Source organism: Candoia aspera, chromosome 2 (genome assembly GCF_035149785.1).
Source record: "Candoia aspera isolate rCanAsp1 chromosome 2, rCanAsp1.hap2, whole genome shotgun sequence".
NCBI classification, from domain to species: Eukaryota; Metazoa; Chordata; class Lepidosauria; order Squamata; family Boidae; genus Candoia; species Candoia aspera.
In genome coordinates, this window is record NC_086154.1 from 240,268,837 (window position 1) to 240,293,168 (window position 24,332).

Below are 24,332 nucleotides of genomic sequence, written 5' to 3' on the forward strand. Positions count from 1 at the left end.
GCCAATCCTACCCAGCCTTGGGACGAGATTGCTATGGATTTCATTGTAGAGCTACCTGAGAGCAAAAAGAAAACTGTTATCTGTGTGGTTACTGATTTATTCTCCAAACAAGCACATTTTATTCCTTGTTCCGGATTACCCACAGCACCCCAACTGGCTTGGCTTTTCATACAGCACATCTATCATCTACATGGGGTCCCTTCACATATAATTTCTGATTGCAGATCCCAATTTATGTCTAAATTCTGGAAAGCTTTTCTGAAGCTCATGGGGCAGAGCAAGCTCTAAACTCCTCCTTTCATCCACAGACAGATGGCTCAACAGAACGATTGAAATCTGTACTAGAACAGTATCTTCGCTGCTATCTTAGTCATCAACAAGACAACTGGGTTGACCTACTTCCTTTTGCTGAGGTCACTTATAATAACTCTATCCACCAGAGCACTGGGTTTTCCCCTTTTCACATTGTATATGGCCAAGACTTTGTTCCTATTCCAAAATTACCTCAAAATCTAGAACAGCCTCTCATGGCTGATGATTGGATTGCACGCATCCGCTGTAATTGGCTCACCATGCTCCAAACTTTACAGGATGCTATGGATACTTATAAAAAGTTTGCAGACTGCAAACGCACGCCAGAATGGAACCTATCAGGGGGCAAAAACGTCTATCTCTCCACAAAACACTTGAAATCAACACAACCATCTAAGAAATTGAGTCCTAAATTCATTGGGCTATTCCCTATTACCAAAGTCATCAATCCAGTCATAGTCCAATTGCAACTCCCCAAGAATATGTGACATATTCATCCTGTTTTTCATTGCAGTCTTCTCAAACCTTTCCATGCATCTGATCACTGGCATCCTACACTGCCTCCTCCCAACCCCATTGTGATTGACGGTGAACAACACTTTGAAATTCAAGCAATTCTGGACTCTCGAGGGCACCGTGGCCACCTCCAGTACCTCATTCAACAGAAAAATTTCCCTAAGAGTGACAGTGAATGGGTGAACAGTCACCACTGTTGAGCCCCTGATTTACTTCGTGCTTTTCATGCCTGTTACCCTGATAAGCCTAAATGACTGTGTTCATACTCTTTCTGTTCTACTTTTCAGGGTTGGCATTTACCCTTCCTTCCTGCCGGAATGACTTTTTTTCTAGGAGGGCAGCATGTCAGGCTCCCCTCTCTTTGCTTACCTGCCGTTAAGCATTACTACACATGTCAGCCTGCTACAGGCATAAGCAAACCCATGTTGTCTTTGCAGACATTCCTTCATGCAGCTTTGCAGACATTCCTTTAGCTGTTAGAACAAGGACAGCTGCTGATAAGACAGCTGCGTTCTTAATCATCTCAACGAACTAATGAGCTGGGAGGGGGGAAGTCAGGAGTGAGAAAGAGCTTGCTTACAAGACAGGGAGGAGAGATGGGGGATGACATCAGGGGGGGAAAGAATCACTTTGAATGCTTGGCACCAAAATCCTCACTCAGAGCTTTGATACTGTCCTATGTTAATCGGATTATTAATAAAGAATTCTTAAAGCTTTCTAATGGACTGTCTGGAGAATGTCTAAGTTAAGATCCTGGTACTGGAACCATCACAGAGCTCTGGAAATAGCTTGGTTCAGATGGGACCATTCCAGTGATCATCCCATCTGATACCACACCTGAATCTGGAACATACTGAGAAGTTTTCAGCAACTTTCTCCCTTAAAAATACCTAAAAGGGTTGCAATTTTCTAATGTTCCAGTGCAAGGTGATGATGTTTGCCAACAAGTTGAGCTATTTATAAGAGGAGCTGTCTTCCAAAAATTCATAGACATTATTGTATTTTTAATTTTTTATCCCTTTAAATCTTTTGTTTTTTTAAATAAAGTGTCCATTACTATGTTCATTTGTGTAACATTTGCAGTGATGATATATCTTGTTGTGGAAATATTCATCTAACTCGCAAGGTGCCCACCCTGGAGAGTGCTTCCTCGGTATCGATGTCGGGGGATGACTCAGGGATGTCAGGGCATATCCAGTCCAGTTGAGATGAAGCTGCTGGCCTGGTTCCTCTGGGAGACCAGTCAGCAGGGAGGCAAGTGCAAACCCAGCCAGCCCCGAGACCTGTGTGATGAGCTGACAGCCCAAAGCTGTTTTGTGACTTAATGGTGAAGTTTGGTGGGGACTTAGCAAGTAGGTGTAATGATTGCCTACTCTAATAGACTCAGACTCACAAGCAGGAACTTAATGATATCTGATTTATTAAAGAATAGTATGCAAATACAGAGAAAGCTGAGAATGAGTAAAAGCGCGCCAAATACAAACTAAAAACCCTTGGTTCAAATGTAATCCCTCCCCTCGGCCTGCAATGGAAAACTCCCCCCTCCCCCAGGTGCTGGTAACTGTTTCTGCTGATGTCCTGGGAAAGGAACCTTGAACACACATAACCCAAACACATTCCAATCCAGCTGCTAACATATAACAATCCCACGAGATGGAATCCTCCTCCCTTCCCAGACGAAACACGCATCAGCCAAATGACATGTGAAACATTACGATGTAAGAGTAACATTGGAATGGTGAACATGACAGTAGGTAAGGGGGAGTGCAATCTTGGCAAAATAGAAATGAACTGATGATAGAAATTTGCGAACCCCAAAAAACTCTGTAGCTCAGACCATTATTGGGATTATTTGTGTCAGATTCTTACACCACATTTCAGATAAAAAGGTTGAGTGATTTTTTTTTTAAGGGGTAGCATTAGCATCTGATTGTTACACAAACATAAGGGATAAAATCCTTGGTCTTCTTTTCCATAAAAATAAATAAGTCACAAGGTTAAGCAAGCTAGTTTTTAATGCTCCAAACAAGAAACTCAGAACTTTATGGAGGTCCAAGATTAGAACAAAGACAGAAATCTATTTACTTAGTCCTGGAATCTGGGTTTGGCCAAAGCCAATGCACACTCCAAATAATTATGGCAGAGACATAATTGCTTCTAGTTCCAGGATGGCCACTTCTGGTTGATGGCAGTAGTCTGTCTCAGCTATATCTGTCTCCAGTAAAGATGGATGGTAACTTGACTGCTTTCTCTCTGTCTATTGACTCATACGATTTATTGGCATTTCTTACCTTATTTTCCCCTATCTGTCCCTTGCCCTGGGGAAAGGAAAACCCTGCCAGCTGCGAAGTGGTCCTCTTCAATTTATCTTGGTTAAGCTGAAAGAAGACTTGTTTATAACTCTCAACAACAGCCCTACTCAACCTGGGAAGCTGCTACCTCTTTAATCTAAACCTTGCATCCAAATGATTTGTAGCTACCTCTTTTTCCACTTAATTTAAAAACTCATAGAAAATAAAAATGAATAAATCAATCAAGGACTTAAAAAACCCCGCAAGCTATATATTGATTAAGTGCACTAAAACTCTTTTAGTGTAATCAATAAAAAACTAATATGAGTAATTGAATTTAGGACTTTCCCGTGACCTTGTTGGTGCAGAGACTAATGTTTTCATTCACTACAGAGAATGGTAGCTTTGCAACATTCAGAGCTTGCTCATGCTGTTGCTCAAAATATTCAGGAACTTGTTTTGATTAGTACTTGTGCTATCTTTATATGCTGCATCTGAAATGATGCTGAATTTTAAGTGTCTTCATTCCCTGAAGAATTTCTCCCATCTTACATATTTGGCTTTCAACCTATACTTCATTGGAAGGAACTGCTCTGCCTGAAAATAAACTCCCCGGATTTTTCAGGGATGGCATTCATTATTAAAGTGGAAGGAAAACAGTCTCCTTCTTTTCTTCCTTTTTCTGGAACTGTTTCAAATAATGTATTTTAAAATGTGTCCATATTTATTTTTTTTACCATTTTTATAACCTGGCCCCCAATCTAGGCAGTGAACAACAAACTCACCAAAGAAATGTGGGGAGAAAATTAAATGGGCTAAGTGAGGTTATTTGCTGGGGATTATCCTATTTAAAATATGTCAGCAGCCTTGGCACCATTTTGAATATCCCATGTGTATCACCGAGGGCATTGTGGAAAAATAATTTTTGCAGAAGATGGAGTATTCAGAGAAAATTCTTAAAAAGTCTTTCCAGGAAGCTGCATGGGGAAAAAAATTCTCCTTTAAAGATGGTTGGAGATTAATATTCATCAGGAGACCTTGTTAGAGGATGTGTTCTTGAACATGTGAAGGGTGAAAGAATACTGAGTAATTAAGTAGCAGAGTATACCACTGTTACTTAATGCTCATCATATAGTTTTCTTGAGTGCAGAGTATGGGCTTGGCTGAGCACAGCTATCTATGAATGCTAACGAATATATTTGAAGTAAAAAAAATATTTTTACTTCAAATACAGTATATTTGAAGCAACATGTAGATTTTTTAATAAATATATTTATTAGCATATTTCTACCTACCCTACATCTTAAAAAGGGGGACGAGAGAGAGAGAAAAAAGTTTCCTTTGTTTTTAAACCCAGAAACTCATTAAGCCAGATGAGAAACAGACAAAACCATCCCTCTATCTATCTATTACCATTTGCCCAAGTGGTCAAAATAGGTTCATTGTTATATAGTGTTGCAATCTCTAATAAAGTTTAGCTTAGTTTGAATTTGCAGAATGAATCATAGAATTGAAAGGGTTCGCAGAAGTAATCCAGTTCAACCTTCCGCTCAGCACAGGATCATCTAAAGCATTTCTGACAGATGACCATTCAGTCTCTGTTTGAAGCCCTTTGGTGAAGAGAACTGAAGGGTTCTCTAGGGTGGGACAATTACTTACTGTGATCTCAATTATATGCTCCTGCTGCCAATACTTCCAAAAATAGTATTTGACTTTTTAGCAGATTCATCATACTGTTGGCTCATGTTTAACTTGTAATTTGCTAGACCACCAAGACCCTTTTCATATGTGTTACTGTACTGTCAAGCCATGTCTACCCCATCCCATACTTGTGCCTTTCATTTTTTTTCTTCCCAAATGCAGGACTTTACAGTTTTCCCTGTTAAATTTCATCCTTTCAGCCCAGTGTTCAAGTCTGTCTAGATCTTTTTGAAGATCCTCTTTCTTTTCGACAGTGGTAGCTACTCTTCCTAGTTTTGTGCCATCTGCAAATCTGATAATCATGACCTCAAGGTTAGTCTTTCCTTTTTTGGAGATAAGGACATTTATTATCCTCCAATCTTCTGGGACCTTACCAGTTCTCCAAAAGTTCTCAAAAACTACAGTTAGTAGTTCTGCAATTTTAAAAAGATCCTTGGCTCTATCTGGCTATGGATCAGGGATATCCATGACAGGGAAGCCAAGGGGGTTAAAATGGGTGGTGCAACTGTAGATCGAAGCCCTGCCCCTTTGTGTGTATATGTGTGCATGACTTCGTGCATGTAGAAAGGGGCAGAGTTTTGATCCACACTTGCACCTGCTATTTGGTTCCACCGTACCCCTGGTTGTGGATGCCTCTGATTTCCTTTGAATTAGCTCAGTCTTCTTTTACTGTCTCCTTGTCTATCCTGAGCTTTATTTCTCTTCTCCTTATTTCTCTTCTTCCACTATGGGTGTAACAATGGCTGGCTAGAGCTTTGTTTCCCTTTTGAAAGAAGACAGATGTAAAATTTGAATCAAGACATTTCTTGCCATCAACCATTAATTCACTCTTTCCTCCTGACCACAGACTTTTTTGCTTTTTGTTGCTTCCCACCCCCCCAAAACCATTTTGTTGTTGCTTTGAGCATTTTTTGCATGCCTCATCTCATTTCTGAGCTTTAGCTTTTCTGACACAATCCCTACAGTTTCTGAAGACTGCCTTATATACTCCCCTTCTTCCATTTCCTATGTATGTCTATTTTTCTTTTCTGCATTTGCTTATCCACACTGGTGTCTTAAGATGTCTCCCATTTTTCCTTCCCTTCCCACAACAGTTCTGGCAGAGGCAGTATCTCGAAACATTCTGCTTCTCTCTGTGAATTAACAAAATTGCCTACTGCAGGACATTTGGAAATCTTAGAACATTGCTTCCTAAATCTTCCTAGAAGGAGAGGGATAGACCAAGACCCTCTTTCAGAGGCCTAATTCTATAAAGCTTTCTTCTTCTTTTTCAACAGTTAGCTTTTCAATTGATCTTGTTAGATGTTTAATGTAAGTGCAGTGCTGGATTTAGACAGTGTCTTCATGGGGCTGGGTGACCTTCTAAATTTGACAAATAAATAAATCAACATAGACAGACTTCTTAGGTTTCTAGAGATAAGCTGATCACCAAGAAATCCTAACTGCAAAAACCTCAGTATAAACGCTAGTGCCTACTTATTTCTTCGTAAATTGCCTCCAAAAGACTTATTTAAAAATCTGTTTTTTCCTTCTCTATTGCAAAGCTGGGAAAATTAAGAATGATGAGAGGCTGCCAACAGCTTCTTCAGTTGGCCCTGTTAATTTTCTCCATGTAAATCTACAGTTAGTTAATCGTAAAAGGAATCATGCACTCAACAGCACTGGAAGGAAATCTCTGGTGTCATTCAGGGATTGGTTTTGGAAATCAAGTTGTTGTTTATTCGTTTAGTCGCTTCCGACTCTTCGTGACTTCATGGACCAGCCCACGCCAGAGCTTCCTGTCGGTTGTCAACACCCCCAGCTCCCCCAGGGACAAGTCCGTCACCTCTAGAATATCATCTATCCACCTTGCCCTTGGTCGGCCCCTCTTCCTTTTGCCCTCCACTCTCCCTAGCATCAACATCTTCTCCAGGCTGTCCTGTCTTCTCATTATGTGGCCAAAGTATTTCAGTTTTGCCTTTAATATCGCTCCCTCAAGTGAGCAGTCTGGCTTTATTTCCTGGAGGATGGACTGGTTTGATCTTCTTGCAGTCCAAGGCACTCTCAGAATTTTCCTCCAACACCACAGTTCCAAAGCATCTATCTTCCTTCTCTCAGCCTTCCTTATGGTCCAGCTCTCGCAGCCATATGTTACTACGGGGAACACCATTGCTTTAACAATGCGGGCCTTTGTTGTCAGTGTGATGTCTCTGCTCTTAACTATTTTATTGAGATTTGTCATTGCTCTTCTCCCAAGGACTAAGCATCTTCTGATTTCCTGACTGCAGTCAGCATCTGCAGTAATCTTCGCACCTAGAAATACAAAATCTTTCACTGCTTCTACATTTTCTCCCTCCATTTGCCAGTTATCAATCAAGCTGGTTGCCATAATCTTGGTTTTTTTGAGGTTTAGCTGCAAGCCAGCTTTTGCACTTTCTTCTTTCACCTTCATCATAAGGCTCCTCAGTTCCTCTTCGCTTTCAGCCATCAAAGTGGTATCATCTGCATATCTGAGATTGTTAATGTTTCTTCCAGAGATTTTAACTCCAGCCTTGGATTCCTCAAGCCCAGCACATCACATGATGTGTTCTGCGTACAAGTTGAATAGGTAGGGTGAAAGTATACAGCCCCGCCGTACTCCTTTCCCAATCTTAAACCAGTCGGTTGTTCCGTGGTCTGTTCTTACTGTTGCTACTTGGTCGTTATACAGATTCTTCAGGAGGCAGACAAGATGACTTGGTATCCCCATACCACTAAGAACTTGCCACAATTTCTTATGGTCCACACAGTCAAAGGCTTTAGAATAGTCAATAAAACAGAGATGTTTTTCTGAAACTCCCTGGCTTTTTTCATTATCCAGCGGATATTGGCAATTTGGTCCATAGTTCCTCTGTCTTTTCTAAACCCAGCTTGTACATCTGGCAATTCTCGCTCCATGAATTGCTGAAGTCTACCTTGCAGGATCTTGAGCATTACCTTACTGGCATGTGCAATGAGTGCCACTGTTCGATAGTTTGAACATTCTTTCGTGTTTCCCTTTTTTGGTATGGGGATATAGGTTGATTTTTTCCAATCTGATGGCCATTCTTGTGTTTTCCAAATTTGCTGGTATATAGCATGCATTTCCTTGACAGCATCATCTTGCAAGATTTTGAACAGTTCAGCTGGGATGCCGTTGTCTCCTGCTGCCTTGTTATTAGCAATGCTTCTTAAGGCCCACTCAACCTCACTCTTCAGGATGTCTGGCTCTAGCTCACTGACCACACCATCAAAGCTATCCCCGGTATTGTTATCCTTCCTATACAGGTCTTCTGTATATTCTTGCCACCTTTTCTTGATCTCTTCTTCTTCTGTTAGGTCCTTGCCATCTTTGTTTTTGATCATACCCATTTTTGCCTGGAATTTACCTCCAATGTTTTTAAGTTTCTGGAAGAGGTCTCTTATCCTTCCTATTCTATTGTCTTCTTCCACTTCCGTGCATTGCTTGTTTAAAAATAATTCCTTATCTCTTCTGGCTAACCTCTGGAATTTTGCATTTAATTGGGCATATCTCCCCCTATCACTGTTGCCTTTTGCTTCCCTTCTTTCTTGGGCTACTTCTAGTGTCTCAGCAGACAGCCATTTTGCCTTCTTGGTTTTCTCTTTCTTTGGGATGTATTTTGTTGCCGCCGCCTGAACAATGTTGTGAACTTCTGTCCAGAGTTCTTCCGGGACCCTATCTACTAAATCTAGTCCCTTAAATCTATTCTTCACCTCCACTGCATATTCCTTAGGAATATTAGTGAGCTTATATCTAGCTGATCTGTGGGTCTTCTCTAATCTCTTTAGTCTGATCCTAAATTGTGCAAGAAGAAGTTCGTGATCTGAACTACAGTCAGCTCCAGGTCTTGTTTTTACCGACTGTATAGATGTCCGCCACCTTTGGCTGCAAAGGATGTAGTCAATCTGATTTCGGTGTTGTCCATCTGGTGAAGTCCATGTATAAAGCCGTCTCTTAGGTTGTTGGAAGAGAGTGTTTGTTACGTAGAGTGAGTTGTCTTGGCAAAATTCTATCAGCCTATGTCCTGCTTCGTTTTGTTCTCCCAGGCCATGCTAACCTGTAATTCCAGGTGTCAGTTTACTGCCCACCTTAGCATTCCAGTCTCCCGTGATGAAAATAACACCTCTTTTAGGCGTGTTGTCCAGTAGGTGCTGCAGATCCTCATAGAACTGCTCTACTTCAGCTTCTTCAGCATCTGTGGTTGGGGCGTATATTTGGATCACTGTGATGTTAGATGGCTTGCCCTGAATTCGAACTGAGATCATTCTATTGTTTTTTGGATTGTATCCAAGCACTGCTTTAGCCACTTTACTATTAATTATGAAGGCTACTCCATTTCTTCTGTGGTCCTCTTGTCCACAGTAGTAGATCTGGTGGTCATTTGATGTGAAATGGCCCATTCCAGTTCATTTCAGTTCACTGATGCCCAAAATGTCTATCTTTAATCTTGACATCTCACCAATAACCACATCCAATTTGCCCTGGCTCATAGATCTTACATTCCAGGTTCCAATGGTGTGTCGATCCTTAGAACATCAGATTCGCTGTTCACCACCAGCACCGTTGGCGGCTAGCTGTCCTTTCGGCTTTGAGCTAGCTGCATCATCACGTCTGGGGCTAGTTGAACTCATCCTCCCCAGTAGCATTTTGACTATCTTCCAACCTGGGGATCTCATCTTCCGATGGTATACTGACATATCTCTGGTTGTACTGATCCATTTAGTTTTCATGGCAAGAATACTGAGGTGGGTTGCCATTACCTTCCCCAGGTAAATCAAAGGAAATCAAAGGAAATCAAAATAAGCAAATCGAACAAGAGGAAACTGGAGCAAGTCTGCTAGAGAAAACTCCATTCAGTATAAACACAAATAAATTATTCAGTTCTTTTATGGATCATTTTCTTTCCGGAGCTCCCATCCATCCCTCTATTTGGGTAACATACTAGTGGGAGACGTCAACCTATCACAATTTAGCAGTTCCAGGCTTTGTTTCCTTTTAGTCAACAGGACAGACATCACAAATCCTTGCTAGTGTGCTTCTTATAATTTTGAGATTTGGGCCCTTTCCAGCATGATCCTTTGAAGCTTCTACTGTGCAATTAATGAGTTATACTTTGGCAGCTAAATCTAAAGCACTAAATCTAAAACCTCATTCAGGGTTTAGCAAATGGGGCTGAGCCCCCTTGCTTGTACCAGATTCTGTAATTTGCTTACCAGACAAATTCCCTGGTAACAGAGAATTACTACAACAGAGTAAGACAGCAGAGGGCACACTTTCCCACAGAAGCAACCATAGCAAGGAAGGTCTTTTGTCTCATCTGTTGGCCTTTCCTTGCAGCTTCCTCCAGTAGACGCTAAACTCCCACTTTAAATTCCAGTGTTTCCATTGCAAATAAGTTAGTTGGAAACTCAAGCACGGTGAAAAATGGGAGGCACCAAAGATCTCCCATTGGGAAGGGAAACAGACATTGACATCACGTATGCACTTGCTTCCATCTTGACATGTTGCTTATTCTCCCCACTTGCAGTCTGTATTACCATCACTGCTCATCCAGTGCTCACAGCAGCACACACTAGGCCAAGATGTATCCTCAGAAGAGGTTATCCAAGTGAGGCTTTATGAAGTAGCTGCCTGCATTCACCACGCCTCATTCTGATAAGTAGGGCATGGTCTGTTATATACTCCTGTGACTTACTCCACTATTTTTCTACAGAAACTGGCTGACATGGCTCTCCCAAGTACCTGCTGCTCATAGTGTCTTGATCTGTTGGTTCTTCAGAAAAGATGTGACACCTGAGTGGCCCACTTCTCCACAGCTATGCCTCCCATGAGGTCTCACTCTGAGGAGCCCCTAGAGGACAGCCATGGGCAAAGGAGCCTCTTCAGATGGCAAGAGACAGAGTGGTGGGTTGGAACTTAACCTTGATCTATCATCCTTCTGTATCTGTCACCTGAAAAGGCTACCTCATGCCAGTCTAGAAAAGAGCAACAAGGTGGGGAAAATTGCCAGAAGAAGTTGGCAGCAAGAAAAAAACTTACAGTAAGTGACCTCTGCCAGATCAAAGTTTTGCTACTGCAGTTAGCAGACTAATGTTTTCTGACTGCAATTAGGACAAGAGAAACTGTGTTTAGGATGAAATACAAAACGTTGGAGCAGAGCATGGAATTTCATCTAAGGATTTTCTGTTTTCTTTGGAATCAAAGTGTTTTTTATGTGTGTGAACAAACAAACATCCAAAGACAGAGACCAATTGTTTTTTTGTGAACAGCCACTCTTAACTGGAACAAAATATTATTACTTCCTTTAATTGAGGAGACATCAGTGGCTTTAGCACAGTAAATCACTTTCTGTAGATAGTAAGCTGGCAGAAAAGAGTAGCCCCACTAAAACTAATTATTTCCATTCAAGCAAGTGGGCAGAACAAAGAAAAAAAAACGGATATTGGAAAAGGGTGTCTGATACCTAATATGATGCTTTTCCACTGAGTCATTTCCTCCCATTGTCTCCTAGTGGGAGAAATGACTCAGCAAATTCTAAAAGGAAAAGTGCTCCAGTCATTCTGGGCCCAAGGTGCTTTCACACCAGACCATAGCCACTTTCAAATACCTCCAAAGTATTTTGAAGTCATATTCACTCCTCCTGACCTTGAAAAGATGAAAACAGGCAAAAGACACCATGATCAGTGCTCCCTCCAGCTGATCAGGAGACAATTATAGAAAACATTCAGTCATTACTTTCATCCCTGAACTATAGCAGCTTCCCACTTCACACAGAAGGGGGGAAAATTGCTAGTCTCCCCTGTACACACACACACACACACACAGTGTTTTCAGCACGTTTTGTATATGTTTGTGTGTCTGTGTGTTTGTGTTTGTGACAGAGAGCAAGACTGCTAAGAGATTAGAAATGCCTGACTGTCAAGATGTCATTCTTCCTAAATATAAATTCCTACTGAAAACTGAAACATTTTTAAGCCCCAAGAAACAAAATAACACTTGGATGCCTTCCTGATTCACTGTAGTATAAGGGGTAGGGGTAGGGAGGTACAGCAAGTGAAGCTTGCATATATATACACACACACACACACATATATATATACACATATACATATACATATATATATACACACACACACACACACATATACATAAACACACACACATACATACACACACACACATACACACACACATACACACACACATACACACAAACATACATACTGGTGGTGAGTGTCTGGTGAGTGTCCAAGCCAGCCACTGTCCTGGATGAGGCCCAGAGCATCCAGGAGTACACAGTAAGATGGCACCTAAAGATGAGCTGTTGAGAAAATGCCTGAGGCAGCAGCAGACATGGAAGGAAGATCAAGCAGAGGAAGTGCCATGGCAAGACAAGACCCTGCATGGGATGTACCATCAACAGATAGCTGAGGTGGCTGACATTGGGAAATCCTACCAGTGGCTGGAAAGGGATGGACTAAAAGACAGCACTGAGGCACTGCTCACAGCAGCACAAGAACAGGCACTAAGCCCCAGAGCCATAGAAGCAGGGGTCTACCACACTAGACAGGACCCAAGGTGCAGACTGTGCAGAGAGGTTTCAGAGACAGTCCAACACATAGTGGCAGGGTGTAAGATGCAGGCAGGAACAGCATACACTGAACGGCACAACCAAGTAGCTGGCATTGTGTACAGGAACATCTGCACAGTGTATGGGCTAGACCCTCCCAAGTCCAGATGGGAGATTCCACAGAAGGTTGTGGAGAATGACAGGGCTAAGATCCTGTGGGACTTCCAGATCCAGATGGACAGGCAGGTACTGGCCAATCAAATGGACATTGTGGCAATAGACAAGGACCAGAAGACAGCAGTGGTAATAGATGTAGCACTGCCAAGTGACAGCAACATCAGGAAGAAGGAGTATGAGAAGCTGGAGAAGTACCAGGCCCTGAAGGAAAAACTAGAGAGGATGTGGAAAGTGAAGGCCAAAGTGGTCCCAGTGGTGGTAGGGGCACTCGGGGCTGTGACTGGGAGAGTGGCTCCGACAGATCCCAGGAGCAACATCAGAGCTCTCTGTCCAGAAGAGTGCAGTGCTAGGAACAGCTAAGATACTGCACAGAACCTTCAAACTCCCAGGCCTCTGGTAGAGGACCTGAGGTTGAAGAAGACATATACCACCCACAGGGGTGAGAAGGGAATTTTTTTAATTTATTTTTTAATACTGTATATATATAGTTGAGTGAAGAAATCTGCCTGGGCAGAACGGGCAAAAGAAAGAAACATCACAGAGCCAGTCCTGGACTGCAACTTCCAGCCGTAAATAAATCAGTCAACTCCCACTTCTATTCCTAATAGGTCTGAGGCACCTGAATGGGATCTTCAAAAAGAACTAGAAAAATAACAGTTGCTAGAAGTCTCTGCTTCTAACTCCCACCCAGGCTAATTCACCCATTGTTTCCACAAAAAATAAGGCAATACAGAGGCAAGACTCGGAGGTTGTTCCCATAGGGTTGGTGAGCTGAATTTATGGCTAAACAATTTCTTTTTACAGCTCAGTCATTTCATTGTTTGAGCAATTGGTTTCCATTAATAAAAACTCGGACTCATTAAAAAGTGACTGAGACGTTGGCTTCAAAGCATCCTGAAAGGCTTTCTGCTTTTATTGAAGCCCATGTGTAAGACTTGGATAAGAAACATTCCTTGGGAAAGAGTGTTAGACAACCCCAGGTCAACAGTGATGCTCAAGCTGAATATTCTTCCCCACTGTAAAGACAAATGTCTCCATGTTTGCTCCCTATAACATCATCGTAACACACTCAGTCCTTGCTAATAAACCAAGCTATGTTTCATGTATTACTGAGGAGTCTGGTGTTGGGTCACAAAAAGATCAATTGTGAATGAGTTTCAACCTCTACAGGTCTGATAAGTTTGATTTTTGGGTACCCAAGATACTTACTGATATTCAGTTTGACCTTATGTATATTGTCTTTGAGGAACTGATAAAATGATAAATAACTGCAAGAAGAAAATGTTATTCATCTTCAGAAGAGGATGATCAGGGGAACTACAGACCAGCTTGTCAGATATCAATACCTGGAAAGATTCCAAAAGGGATCATAAAGAGATGGATCTGTAAGCACATTGAAAACAATATACATCAGAATAAATTTACCTGAGTTTTTGATTGGATTAGATAACTTCCTCAACAGATTGTGGAAATGCTGTAGATATAATATATCTTCATCTTAGTAATAAGTTTGACAAAGTATACCATGATATTAGCAAGCTAATTGTATTGGCTGAATGCATGACAAGTAAATGTATGCATAGCTGGGTCATAAGTCGCACCCAGAATCTGCTCATAAATAATTTCTCATCACATGGGAGTTAGGTATCTACAGTAGTGTGCTGCCAAAAGTCCTCTACTCTTTATTATTTTTATTAATGCCTTGGATGAAAAAAATAGAGGGATTACTTATGAAATGTACAGATAATACAAGATTTGGTGGATCATTAATCACCTAGAACTCAAATAAAACGCAAAAGAACCATAAAATGCATATAAATCTTAAAACAAATAAAGAAAATGCAAAACACTCTTAGAGAAATGGACTCAAAATAACAGAATGCATTTTAACAGACAAGTGCAAAATTCTTTGCTTAGGAAACAAAAATCAAATGCACTAATATTAGATTGGAGATACCCAGTTTGGTAACTGTTGTTGTGAAAAAAAACCTAGAAGAGTCTGTGATTGCATTATAATTATAAGCGAGCAGTATGATGGGGCTGCAAAGAAAACAAATGCAATTTTAAGCTGAATTAAACTTTCTGAATTATGCCCTCTCTGAAGTACTGCATCTGCTTCCGGGCACAATACTGTATGGATTCAGAGAATTTGTTCCAGGTTCAGAGAGGGTGACTAGAAAGTCCTAAGAGGAGAAATTGAAAAAAGCTTAGAATACTTGAGAAAGAGAAGACTGAGGGGAAAATATGATAGTACTCTTAAAATAGTTGAAGCGATTCCACTGGAAGTTAGAAAAAAAATACCTAAAAGTAAGAGTAGTTCAAAAGTGAAATCACTCAGAAAAGTAGTGGGATCCCTTTCACATGTATTTCACAATGTGTTCATCAGAAGTTGTTCCATCTGTCATAGATCCTTTAATCTGGATTTTTGTACTGACAGGGCATTGATAGCCTAAGGCACCCCTTCTGACTCTACAATTCTCTCTACATCTTTCTCCAGCCTCTGTGTCAGGGCTTCTTAATTTTAAAAATAGCCATGAAAGAAATTCCTCATGATGTCTCCCTGTTGGATTTAATGTGACCTGGGAATCTAGGAAGGCTGCAGAGAGACAGAGATAATACTGTAAAACAGAAGATAAGACACTGACAGATTCATTAATCGCCTTGTAATTATAACAAGAGGCAGAATATTGTAGTGGTTAAGGAGTTGGACTGGCAATGGGGTAACCCAGGTTCAAGGCCACCCAAGGAAGTTCCCTGGGTGACATTGGGACCACCCTCTATGATTGCCATGGGCAAAAATGGGAGGAGGGAGCAATATGTACATTGCCTTGAATTCCTGAAGGAATAGAGGATGCAAATCTAATACATACATAAATAAATGCAAGAACCTCATGCTTTACCCATAAGAGTGTCCCAAAGACTACTTTTTTGTGGATAAAGTCAAAAGCATTTCTCTTCCATCAAATTGCCTGAAATGGTAAAAATGTACTGTATGTAGAACAAATGTTCAGGACAGCTAAACTGCATTTAGCTCTTCTTTTCACATCACCCCATCCTGTGCAAAAGTTCAGTACAACATTAACTCAATAAAATTAAGTCCAGCACTGCCTAGTGACTGGGCCATATCACTACATTATGCAGAACATAATCCTTGTTTATAAGGGTTCCTTGTTATAGATTTTTATCAAGTGCTATGTAATTAATAAGGACTAAACCCTGTATTTTATAAAGATTGAACACAAAAGTGTGTCTTTAAAGATCTAGATATAAGCCATTACTATTATACAGCCCAAATATATCTGGTACTCCAAAACCAGCACATACACATGCTGTGCAACATCACGACAAACATTAAGAATATGGAAAAATGTGATCCCAACATCTTTCATCTTTACTTTCTTTGTAAGATGAATGTGTTGTAAATACTTTAATTGACACTTTTTCAAGAACTTGCAGGATTTGTAGTGTAAAGATCTTGAACCTGTGTGAAATAACTATTGTATCTTAGTCCCCTTCAGGGGTAAGCCACAATAGTAACATTGAAAATCATTGTGTATAGTTTCTATAACAGATAAACAATTTCCAAGTGTGTTTTCAGACAGAAGTGGGAATTATTACAACAAGGTGAATTTAGTTAAAAGTCACAATTCTTGCATAGAGTTCTTCCTCCCTCCTCCCAGGGAAGGGAAGGGAAGGGAAGGGAAGGGAAGGAAGTGTCTAGTTGAAAACAAATTGTACGCTGCCACTAAAACAAAAATAAATCTGAAGTGCTCATATTAATGTTTTATTGGGATGAATGAATCTGGAATTAGTAGATGACAAGATGAATGTAGCCAGAATAATACCTTAAATGTTCTTAATAGTCACTGGTCAAACATTCAGACACATCTCTTGTTAGAAAAATTGAAGGTAAATAACTCTGTATGAATAACTCAGTGATGAGAAAACCACAGTTGTGGAGAAGGGATACAACCTTCTCATCAGGCTCAAGGGAGGATGAACAAACCAAGTGTGTGCTTTTAAAGAAACAGAAAAGAAGCTGCAGTTAAATTCAACTGCTGTCAGCTATATGCAGCTGATTGTGAAAACATCATGGTTCTGGAATCATAGGTCCTTGGAGACCTTGGAGATCATCTAGCCCAGTACCTGTCCAGTACAAAAATCCTCTACAACACTTTTCTGAGAGAAAGCCTTTCTCCCTCTCCTTAAATACCTCCACCACTGCCTGAAGCAGTCTGTTCTTGCAGAGTGTTCTTCTCCCACACACACACACCCCAAAAAAACACACCAAAGAAAGCCAACTGGATCCATCTTGACAGTTGAAAGAGAGAAGAAAGGTGCTCTGTTGCTGAGAAGTGATGGAGGAAGAAATATAAGAAAGAGTAAGGGCAGCGGGTAGAAAAAGAATAAAAGAGCATCAGAAGGCAGCAAATGGTGTTAGGGTGGGAAGGTGGGGGGGAGATAAATTAGGAAGGGAAATACCCAAAAGTATGTATCGAGGTAGGACTTCCAGAATATATTTTGCCAAGGGTCCCCTTCAAATACTGAATAAAACATTAAGCCACCCCTCCCTAACTATTGGTTTTCTATAGGTAACTTCATCACAGTCTTATCACTTTCATTTCCATACTTCCACCTCAGGCGCATCAGACTAATGCCTTTCTCTTTACCTTAGCTCCTTTGATGATCTACAAAAGAACTTGCAGACTTCCAAGTCTATTTATTCTATCTGTGTAAGAGTGGATGAGGTCAGCCACCTCTGTACTAAGGTAGACTGCCTCATTCTTCCATGGGCTAGATGAACTATTCTGCATTGGAACCAGCCATTTACAGGGCAGATTGCTCTATATGGCTGAATCATTTCAGTCAACACAGATTTGCTAGTTCATGGTCTCGGTTCTGTAATTCCATTTGGCCAGAAATGCTTGGTGAAAATTCTGTTGCTTTTTAATGAGGTAGTATTGCAAACTCAACTTATTATTCCCATTGTTTTAAACTCTACATGAACGGAGTGGGCCTGACAATGTTTTTTGCCCTGACTCCACCATTAGAAATATTGAGCCCTGATTTACTTCAGTGGGATATCATCAGTGCCTACTGATGTTTTGTCACTTGGTTGGTCTTACTCCTGAAACACTATACAGCAAACCTCCTGATGAGTCACTGAGGCTCTAGAGAATGACAGATTCACTCACCAATGGCTAATAAATGCCACAGTTCTTAATGAGTCAGATTACATCAGGAGTGACTGGAACAGGCAAGGCAGGAACAGGTACCTCATCCAGTGTTAGCCTGTGCTTATTCATCACAGCACAGTAGCAGAACAACTGATTGTCCATGGCCAAGCCACCACAACCTTCCCATTGCTTCGTCCCAAATTGTTTGCAGCTTTGTTGGATGCAACCCATCAGAGGATGCAGTATGAATGTTCATGACATAGTCCAGACACCAGAATATTAATTAAAATAGTGGTTGAATTTATCTGAAAATAGCTGTAAAGATTCCTAATTTTAAACAAGTGCAATTAAATTAAGTGCACAATCCATTTTAGATTTCCGATCTGAAAAATGTATATGGTATCCTGTAGTCCAACATCCCAAAACCAAAACCCACTGTTCACTACATAATAATTCTAGTGTTAAAAGGAATTGTATCATCAGCTGTGGTTTCATCATATTATTGAGCTACAGTACTTTGACCTTAAGATAGGACTTTCATTGGTATCAATATTTTTGTAATACAGAACAGAACAGATCCATAGGAATACAGAATGTTCTTATTCTTATCTGGTCTTACAACTTATTATCATGGCCTTTGATCTTGCTGGCTAGGAATTATGGCAGTTAAAGTCCCATACAACTAAAAGGCAGCTTATGTTCCCTTGCTGAGCTATATTATCCTCTTTAAAATTGCAGACAACAGAATCTAGGTGAACTTGGGATCTTCTGCATTAAGGCTGGGCAGAGATCTGGATTTAAAGGACAATATATAATTCAGAGTGCATGTAATACCTCTCAAGAACACCTTAAACCAGACCCAAGTTTGCAAAAAATCTATGGAGGCGAACTACATGAGCCCAACAAAGGACATAGCTACTTTGCAGTGTTCCTAATATGTCCTATATATTTATCCATGTGACTCTGCCTGGCCCCATTCTGCACCACCAGGCCAGGATGCCAGCATGGGTAACCTAGTTCTATTGCTTAATATCTATAAAATGTCATGTATGACCGTCTCATCCCCATAACATCGGCCCGCCCCACCCGATCATGCAGAGAGGGCATGCTGCGGACCCCGTCTGTAAGAGAATTCCATCTGGTGGGGTCCAGGAAGCAGGCCTTCTCTGCAGTGGCCCCCGCCCTTTGGAACATCTTGCCCCTGGAGGTGAGGCAGTCCCCATCACTTTTGACCTTCAGGAAGGTCCTGAAGACTTGGCTCTGCCATCTCACTTGGGGCGGGAAGGTGGGTAGCCATTCTTGGGGGTGGCTTGCGCCTTAGAGCCCCTCCCACCGGATTGGCATCTTAGAGCCACTTGGATTTTATATTTATTTACATTGTATTTTATATTGGTAATTTGTTTATTTTATCGGATTTTAAGGTTTATTGTTGTGGTATGAATTTTATTGTAAACTGCCCAGAGTCCCTCTTGGGGGAGATGGGCAGCAACAAAATTTGAATTTAAAAAATGCATCTTATCTCATCTCATCTCATCTCATCTCATCTTTCTATTATATCCACAACTTTAAAAGTTAATATAAAATAAGCAAAATAATTCAGCCCCAACATAAGCTAATACTGTACTCTGTTTTAACTGGAGAATATGCTCAAATACTGAGTAGGAATCAGTGTAACTGCACAACTCACATCAAATATTCCAAAACTACCATACTTGAAGTAAGTGTCCCATGCAAATTACAACCACTTTCAATTATAAATGCATACTGTGTGTGAAATGTGCAATTGCCTTAGAACATAATTGCAAATGTAAATGAATGGTTCACGAGCACCGTTTATTTAATAAGGTAGCCTGGAGGAAGTGATCCATTGAACTATGAAGCAATGTTATAGGCATAGTTCATATTTTATCTGTTTTTGCAGGTTATAAGACAACAGGAATCTGTTCCCCAGAATATGTCTCTCAAAATTCCTATCTTATTTTCATTAGTAGCCTTTCAGGGAGGGGGCAGTTATCCACCATCCAATTGTATTCCAGCTGCCTTAACTGCAGCACAAATCACTTCATGCAGAAGACTAAAACTACATGAGAGGACAACAATATGGAGCAATCACTCACAACCGCTTTTAGAGAGCAATGCTCAATGTTTTCATGAATTCTCCTCCCATGAAACAGTGCAGAACAACAACAATGTGCCTGTTCCCATTCTGTTCCCCATTTTATTTTAATTGGTCTCAACCTTTGGCTACAACTAGACGTCCTTCACTTTTTTGTTTCCTGGGGTAGAACAAACCTTTCCCTCTGCAAAAGTTCATTCCCACTTTTGAAAGTCTGTAGGAACTCTGGTGAATGTCTTGAGCAGACATAGTACCTTGAGACATTTGACCATGGGTTTCAGAACCCACAAAGAGGAAAGAGGCATGAACCTCCCACTTCTTACTAATTCTAGACTTAAGGAGTCTGTGGTCCTTTTGGAAGCCTTGAATCTCTATGTAGCTGAGGAATTCCTGAGGTTATGGAATGATCACATTCTAAACCTAAGCTATCAGATAATGGAAGAACTATATCCTTAGGTGTCATGGTTCAAAAGGAAGCACATAGTTGGAACTATCATGCAAAGGTGATTCATATATACCTTTTATGAAACGTATATATTATTCATCAGGAGAAAAAAATGGAAAGGATGCTTTGCTGGTATTTATCTTTAAACATATTGATATAAATTATAAGATCCTGGATTCATTTTAGCTATTTTTGCATTATGAGATTTATAAGTGACATGCATACTGAAAGCCATTCACAGTAAAAAGGAAGTGCATCCCCTGTGGCTGACAGACAATTTACTGCTGCCTTATAAGCAGGTAATGAGGAGGCATCAGCAAGAGCTAGTATGCATCTCAATAGTTTATAGGCTTCTTCTAAAATAGTGTGCATTATATTAGCCTTCCCTAGGTACTTACAATTATCTAGGATAGTGTACAATGTATAACAACAAGAATGGGAATCTATATACTACTAAACTCTCATATCTGTTTGATACTTTGTACCTTTAATTGGGCTAAACGGTACATTGTAGGGCAACAATTTTTGAACCAAGGTATCTCAGATGGGCTAACTTACAGAATGTGTCCAAAATCCAGGACCCATGACTCCCATGGAATAGAAATTTGGCAAATTTCCCTGAATTTTTATGGACTTTTCCAATACATTAGAAGCTCTGGCATTGTTGAAGGCATTAAGGAAATCTCTCTGAAAAAATGATCCAATGGGTCACAGGTTGTCTAGTAAATCTAGATATGTGTAAGGAGGTACAAGTAAGCTACTAGCCTTTCCAATGCCCCCCCCCATCACACCTGCTCCATTGTGCACTTTAAGTTCTTAATAAGGAGAAATGGAGTGGGGATGGGAGTAAAAAGCCTTCAGGTGACCCTAGAACAAGAACACACCACATTTGGGTCAAAGGCCTTTGAATGGCATGCTGGGATTTGTGCTCAAAAAGAACGGGTGGGACCTGAATAAATAAATAGGAAGGATCAGAACAAAAACTAAATTTTATTGAATTTAACTGAAATGTGTCTGTAATTACACCGACTTATTGAAAAACAGGTAGTTTGAGTGCTCCCCATGAATTAAGAAATTTTCTCCTTTCATATTAAAACTTAATATAAGGTGGCAACATTTGAGGAGATTCTGGGAGACTCAGGTTGTGCATCCCTGCTCTAGGAGAAGACTGAAAATTGAAGCTTTGCCAGTTTATAAATCTGCTAAAGTTAAGACCCTATTAGATGCTTTCATTTGTAGCACTCCTTTCAACTGTACATATAAAGAAATTGAACTTCATGTATTTAAAATTCTACCTTCAGGCCCTAAATATATAGCAGAATAAAATTCTTTTATTCTGCTTTTTAAAGATGGGACCACAACAGCACATGCTAGTAGAAAGTGTATTCTGTAACACAGGACAGACAAGGCTCCAACTTTTACAGTCTAACAGGTTTGTGTATTTCCTGGGAAACAAATATTAATGACTTCCATGACTCCATGCAGTGAGAAAAGAAAGTCATGAACACATGACTGTAAAATTGTTAACCAGTCATTATGTATTAAATACTCTTTTTTTCCAAATGATAAAATGCAAAGAACAAAATGGTGTTTAAATGTTGTCATGGGCATCACCATTTAAAGACTATAACAGGAACTGGAGGACCACGGGACCCTGTTTCGTAATAAGGGGAAATCTAGCAGCGTGCTGATAAACATTTGCAGAATCTTGCAAGTCTGGTTATGCTGTAGCTCCTCTTCCTTCTTATACTTCAGTGAATTAGGGAGGTATTTGCCTGAGCCATGTCTGAATCTTATCTTGTTGTGGTAGACTTAAAAAATGCTTCAGCCCCCTTTGCTTAGGTAACAGTTCCAAATATCTCCATCAAGGTCATCTTCCGTACTCTGTACAGCTATAAGCAGAAGCACTGAAACATCAGTCCTTCAAAAGCAAAGTTACATATCACCTACATCAGGCTGGCCCATCGTCAGAGAATGATGGATTTCAGAAGATCAACCATGCAAGCAAACTAAGGCAAATCCAGTGCTAGTCCAAGACAGTTTGCTCCTGAGCAAACAAAATGGTACCTTTCTCATTCTACACGTGGAGGCCAATTGATTCATAAATCCTCCATCGGTGCTGCCAATGCGGCAGTATCCTCCAGCATCTGAGGCCAACAGACCATTTACTCTACTGGGCAAACTGTGTGGCACACGTATTTCTGTCCTCCTACATTTCACTACTTCCCTCCCCACCATCTCCTGCTTGGGGCAACCACATCGCTCTACCAAATGGTAGGACTGGACTGGCCAGATGCAGGAAAGGTAAAAGGAACAATAATCAGGACTAATTAATCCAATTGAAGAAAAGTCAAAATAGAGTAATCTGCCTTCAACATTTACTATACAAACCTGAAAAGCAGTGTGTGTGTGTGTGTGTGTGTGTGTGTGTGTGTATTTGCTTACCCAAATCTGTAGCTTAATTCTTTTTTCATTTTTGAAAACCGTTTTCACTTTGAAATCGATCCCAACAGTGCTTACAAAAGCTGAAGTAAAAGAATCGTCAGCATAACGGAACAAGAAGGAAGTTTTCCCAACGCTGCTGTTACCAATGATGAGCAGTTTGAACATATAATCAAAGTTCTGATCTGACGTATCCTTCTGGCCATATCGGGCGTCTTGTGCAGATGCCATCTGTAGATTGTAGATAGGGAAAGAGAAAGATTTTTTAAAAATTTAAATTGTATGTTTGCTTCAGGTAACTCCGAAGTGCTTATATTTTAACCAACCTTCTCAGTACCAGGTGCCCAAGTATTTGAGTAGAAATTGAAGGAGATCTTAAGATATTCCTCATCTCAAATAAGGAGAACAAATTTTAGCACCTATGCCAAAGAGCATGAAATGGCAACGCAATTGAAAAAGCAGGAAAAAAATAATCTGGTTTAGCTTTGTGAGTTTTCTCCATTCCATCTATTTAGTTACAATCTTTCTGCTGTTGTATCAGATTGATATCCTGCCTTCCCCTCAAGGAACTACCTTAACATACATAGCATAACCTTTTTTTTTTTGAACTGGCTTTGAGTAATGTACTGGGATTGTATTCTAAAAAGTAGGCAAGGCCAAGAAGGTGGACAAATATGGGACAATTACTATATGTGACTTAATTTCAATTGGATTACAATTGCATTTAATTCATCTGTTGTGTTTATTGCTTTTATTTTGGTTAAGATGCCATTCTATTTCCAAAGACTCTGAGTGGCACATACACAGAAATAAATGAATAAGTACATAGCATGTTAAAACTGTTGTTGCTGATACACAGTAAGGATATGAAATGTGTGCAGAAGCATTTCATGAAGAATTATATTTAGGAAATTGCTACCTTGTACAAAAAAAAATGGAAGAATACCTGCCCATCGTTAGATGCTGCTTTCTAAAAGATTGCTTCTGAATATTCAGGGCTTTAAATTTATGTAAGTTTGTATAAATACATACAATTTGCCAGGATAAGAGATTCTCTGTCTCTTAACTTGGTTAGCAGGAATTTCAAAACATATCTTTTGACATGACCTTGCTGAATATTCAACTCAGCTTTGGTTAATTCCTGCCACTGTTAAACTTATTCCCCAAACATGTGAATTTGTGTTCGGCTGAATTTTTTTCCCTATTTTTTAAGAAAAAAAATCCCAATAATTCTCCTTCACTATAATGGAAAAGAATTTGTTTTTATTCTTTTTAAGGCAGAAGAAAATTGTGGTAAGCTTTTAATGGATAGTATGTATTCTTGTACTTACTGTAAATGCCAGGTGTCTTCCTATCCTTTATTATTAAATCTTTTCCCTAGTGATCTATATCTTCCCTGGCTTCCCACATTTCAATCAATAGTCCCAAGTGAAGGCATAATGAAGGAACACCTCCCATGGTGCTTTATCTGTTTAGGAATATGGGCAGTCAGGGAATTTGCTGAATGATAGAAAAAAATGTAATTCAGGGCACATGCTGGTCTCCTGAAATAATTGGGCAAATTCA

At 40.2% G+C, this 24,332-nt stretch overlaps 1 protein-coding gene across 3 annotated transcripts in view; it reads right to left on the minus strand.

Moving 5' to 3' along the window:
• RAB3C (RAB3C, member RAS oncogene family) overlaps window positions 1-24,332 on the minus strand; it is a 134,687-nt gene that overhangs the window by 99,463 nt on the left and 10,892 nt on the right. For all 3 annotated transcript variants that reach the window (XM_063295633.1, XM_063295632.1, XM_063295631.1), the window contains exon 2: window positions 22,770-22,997. In XM_063295633.1, the coding sequence (XP_063151703.1) occupies window positions 22,770-22,997 (228 nt within the window). The remainder of the gene's footprint in view (window positions 1-22,769; window positions 22,998-24,332) is intronic.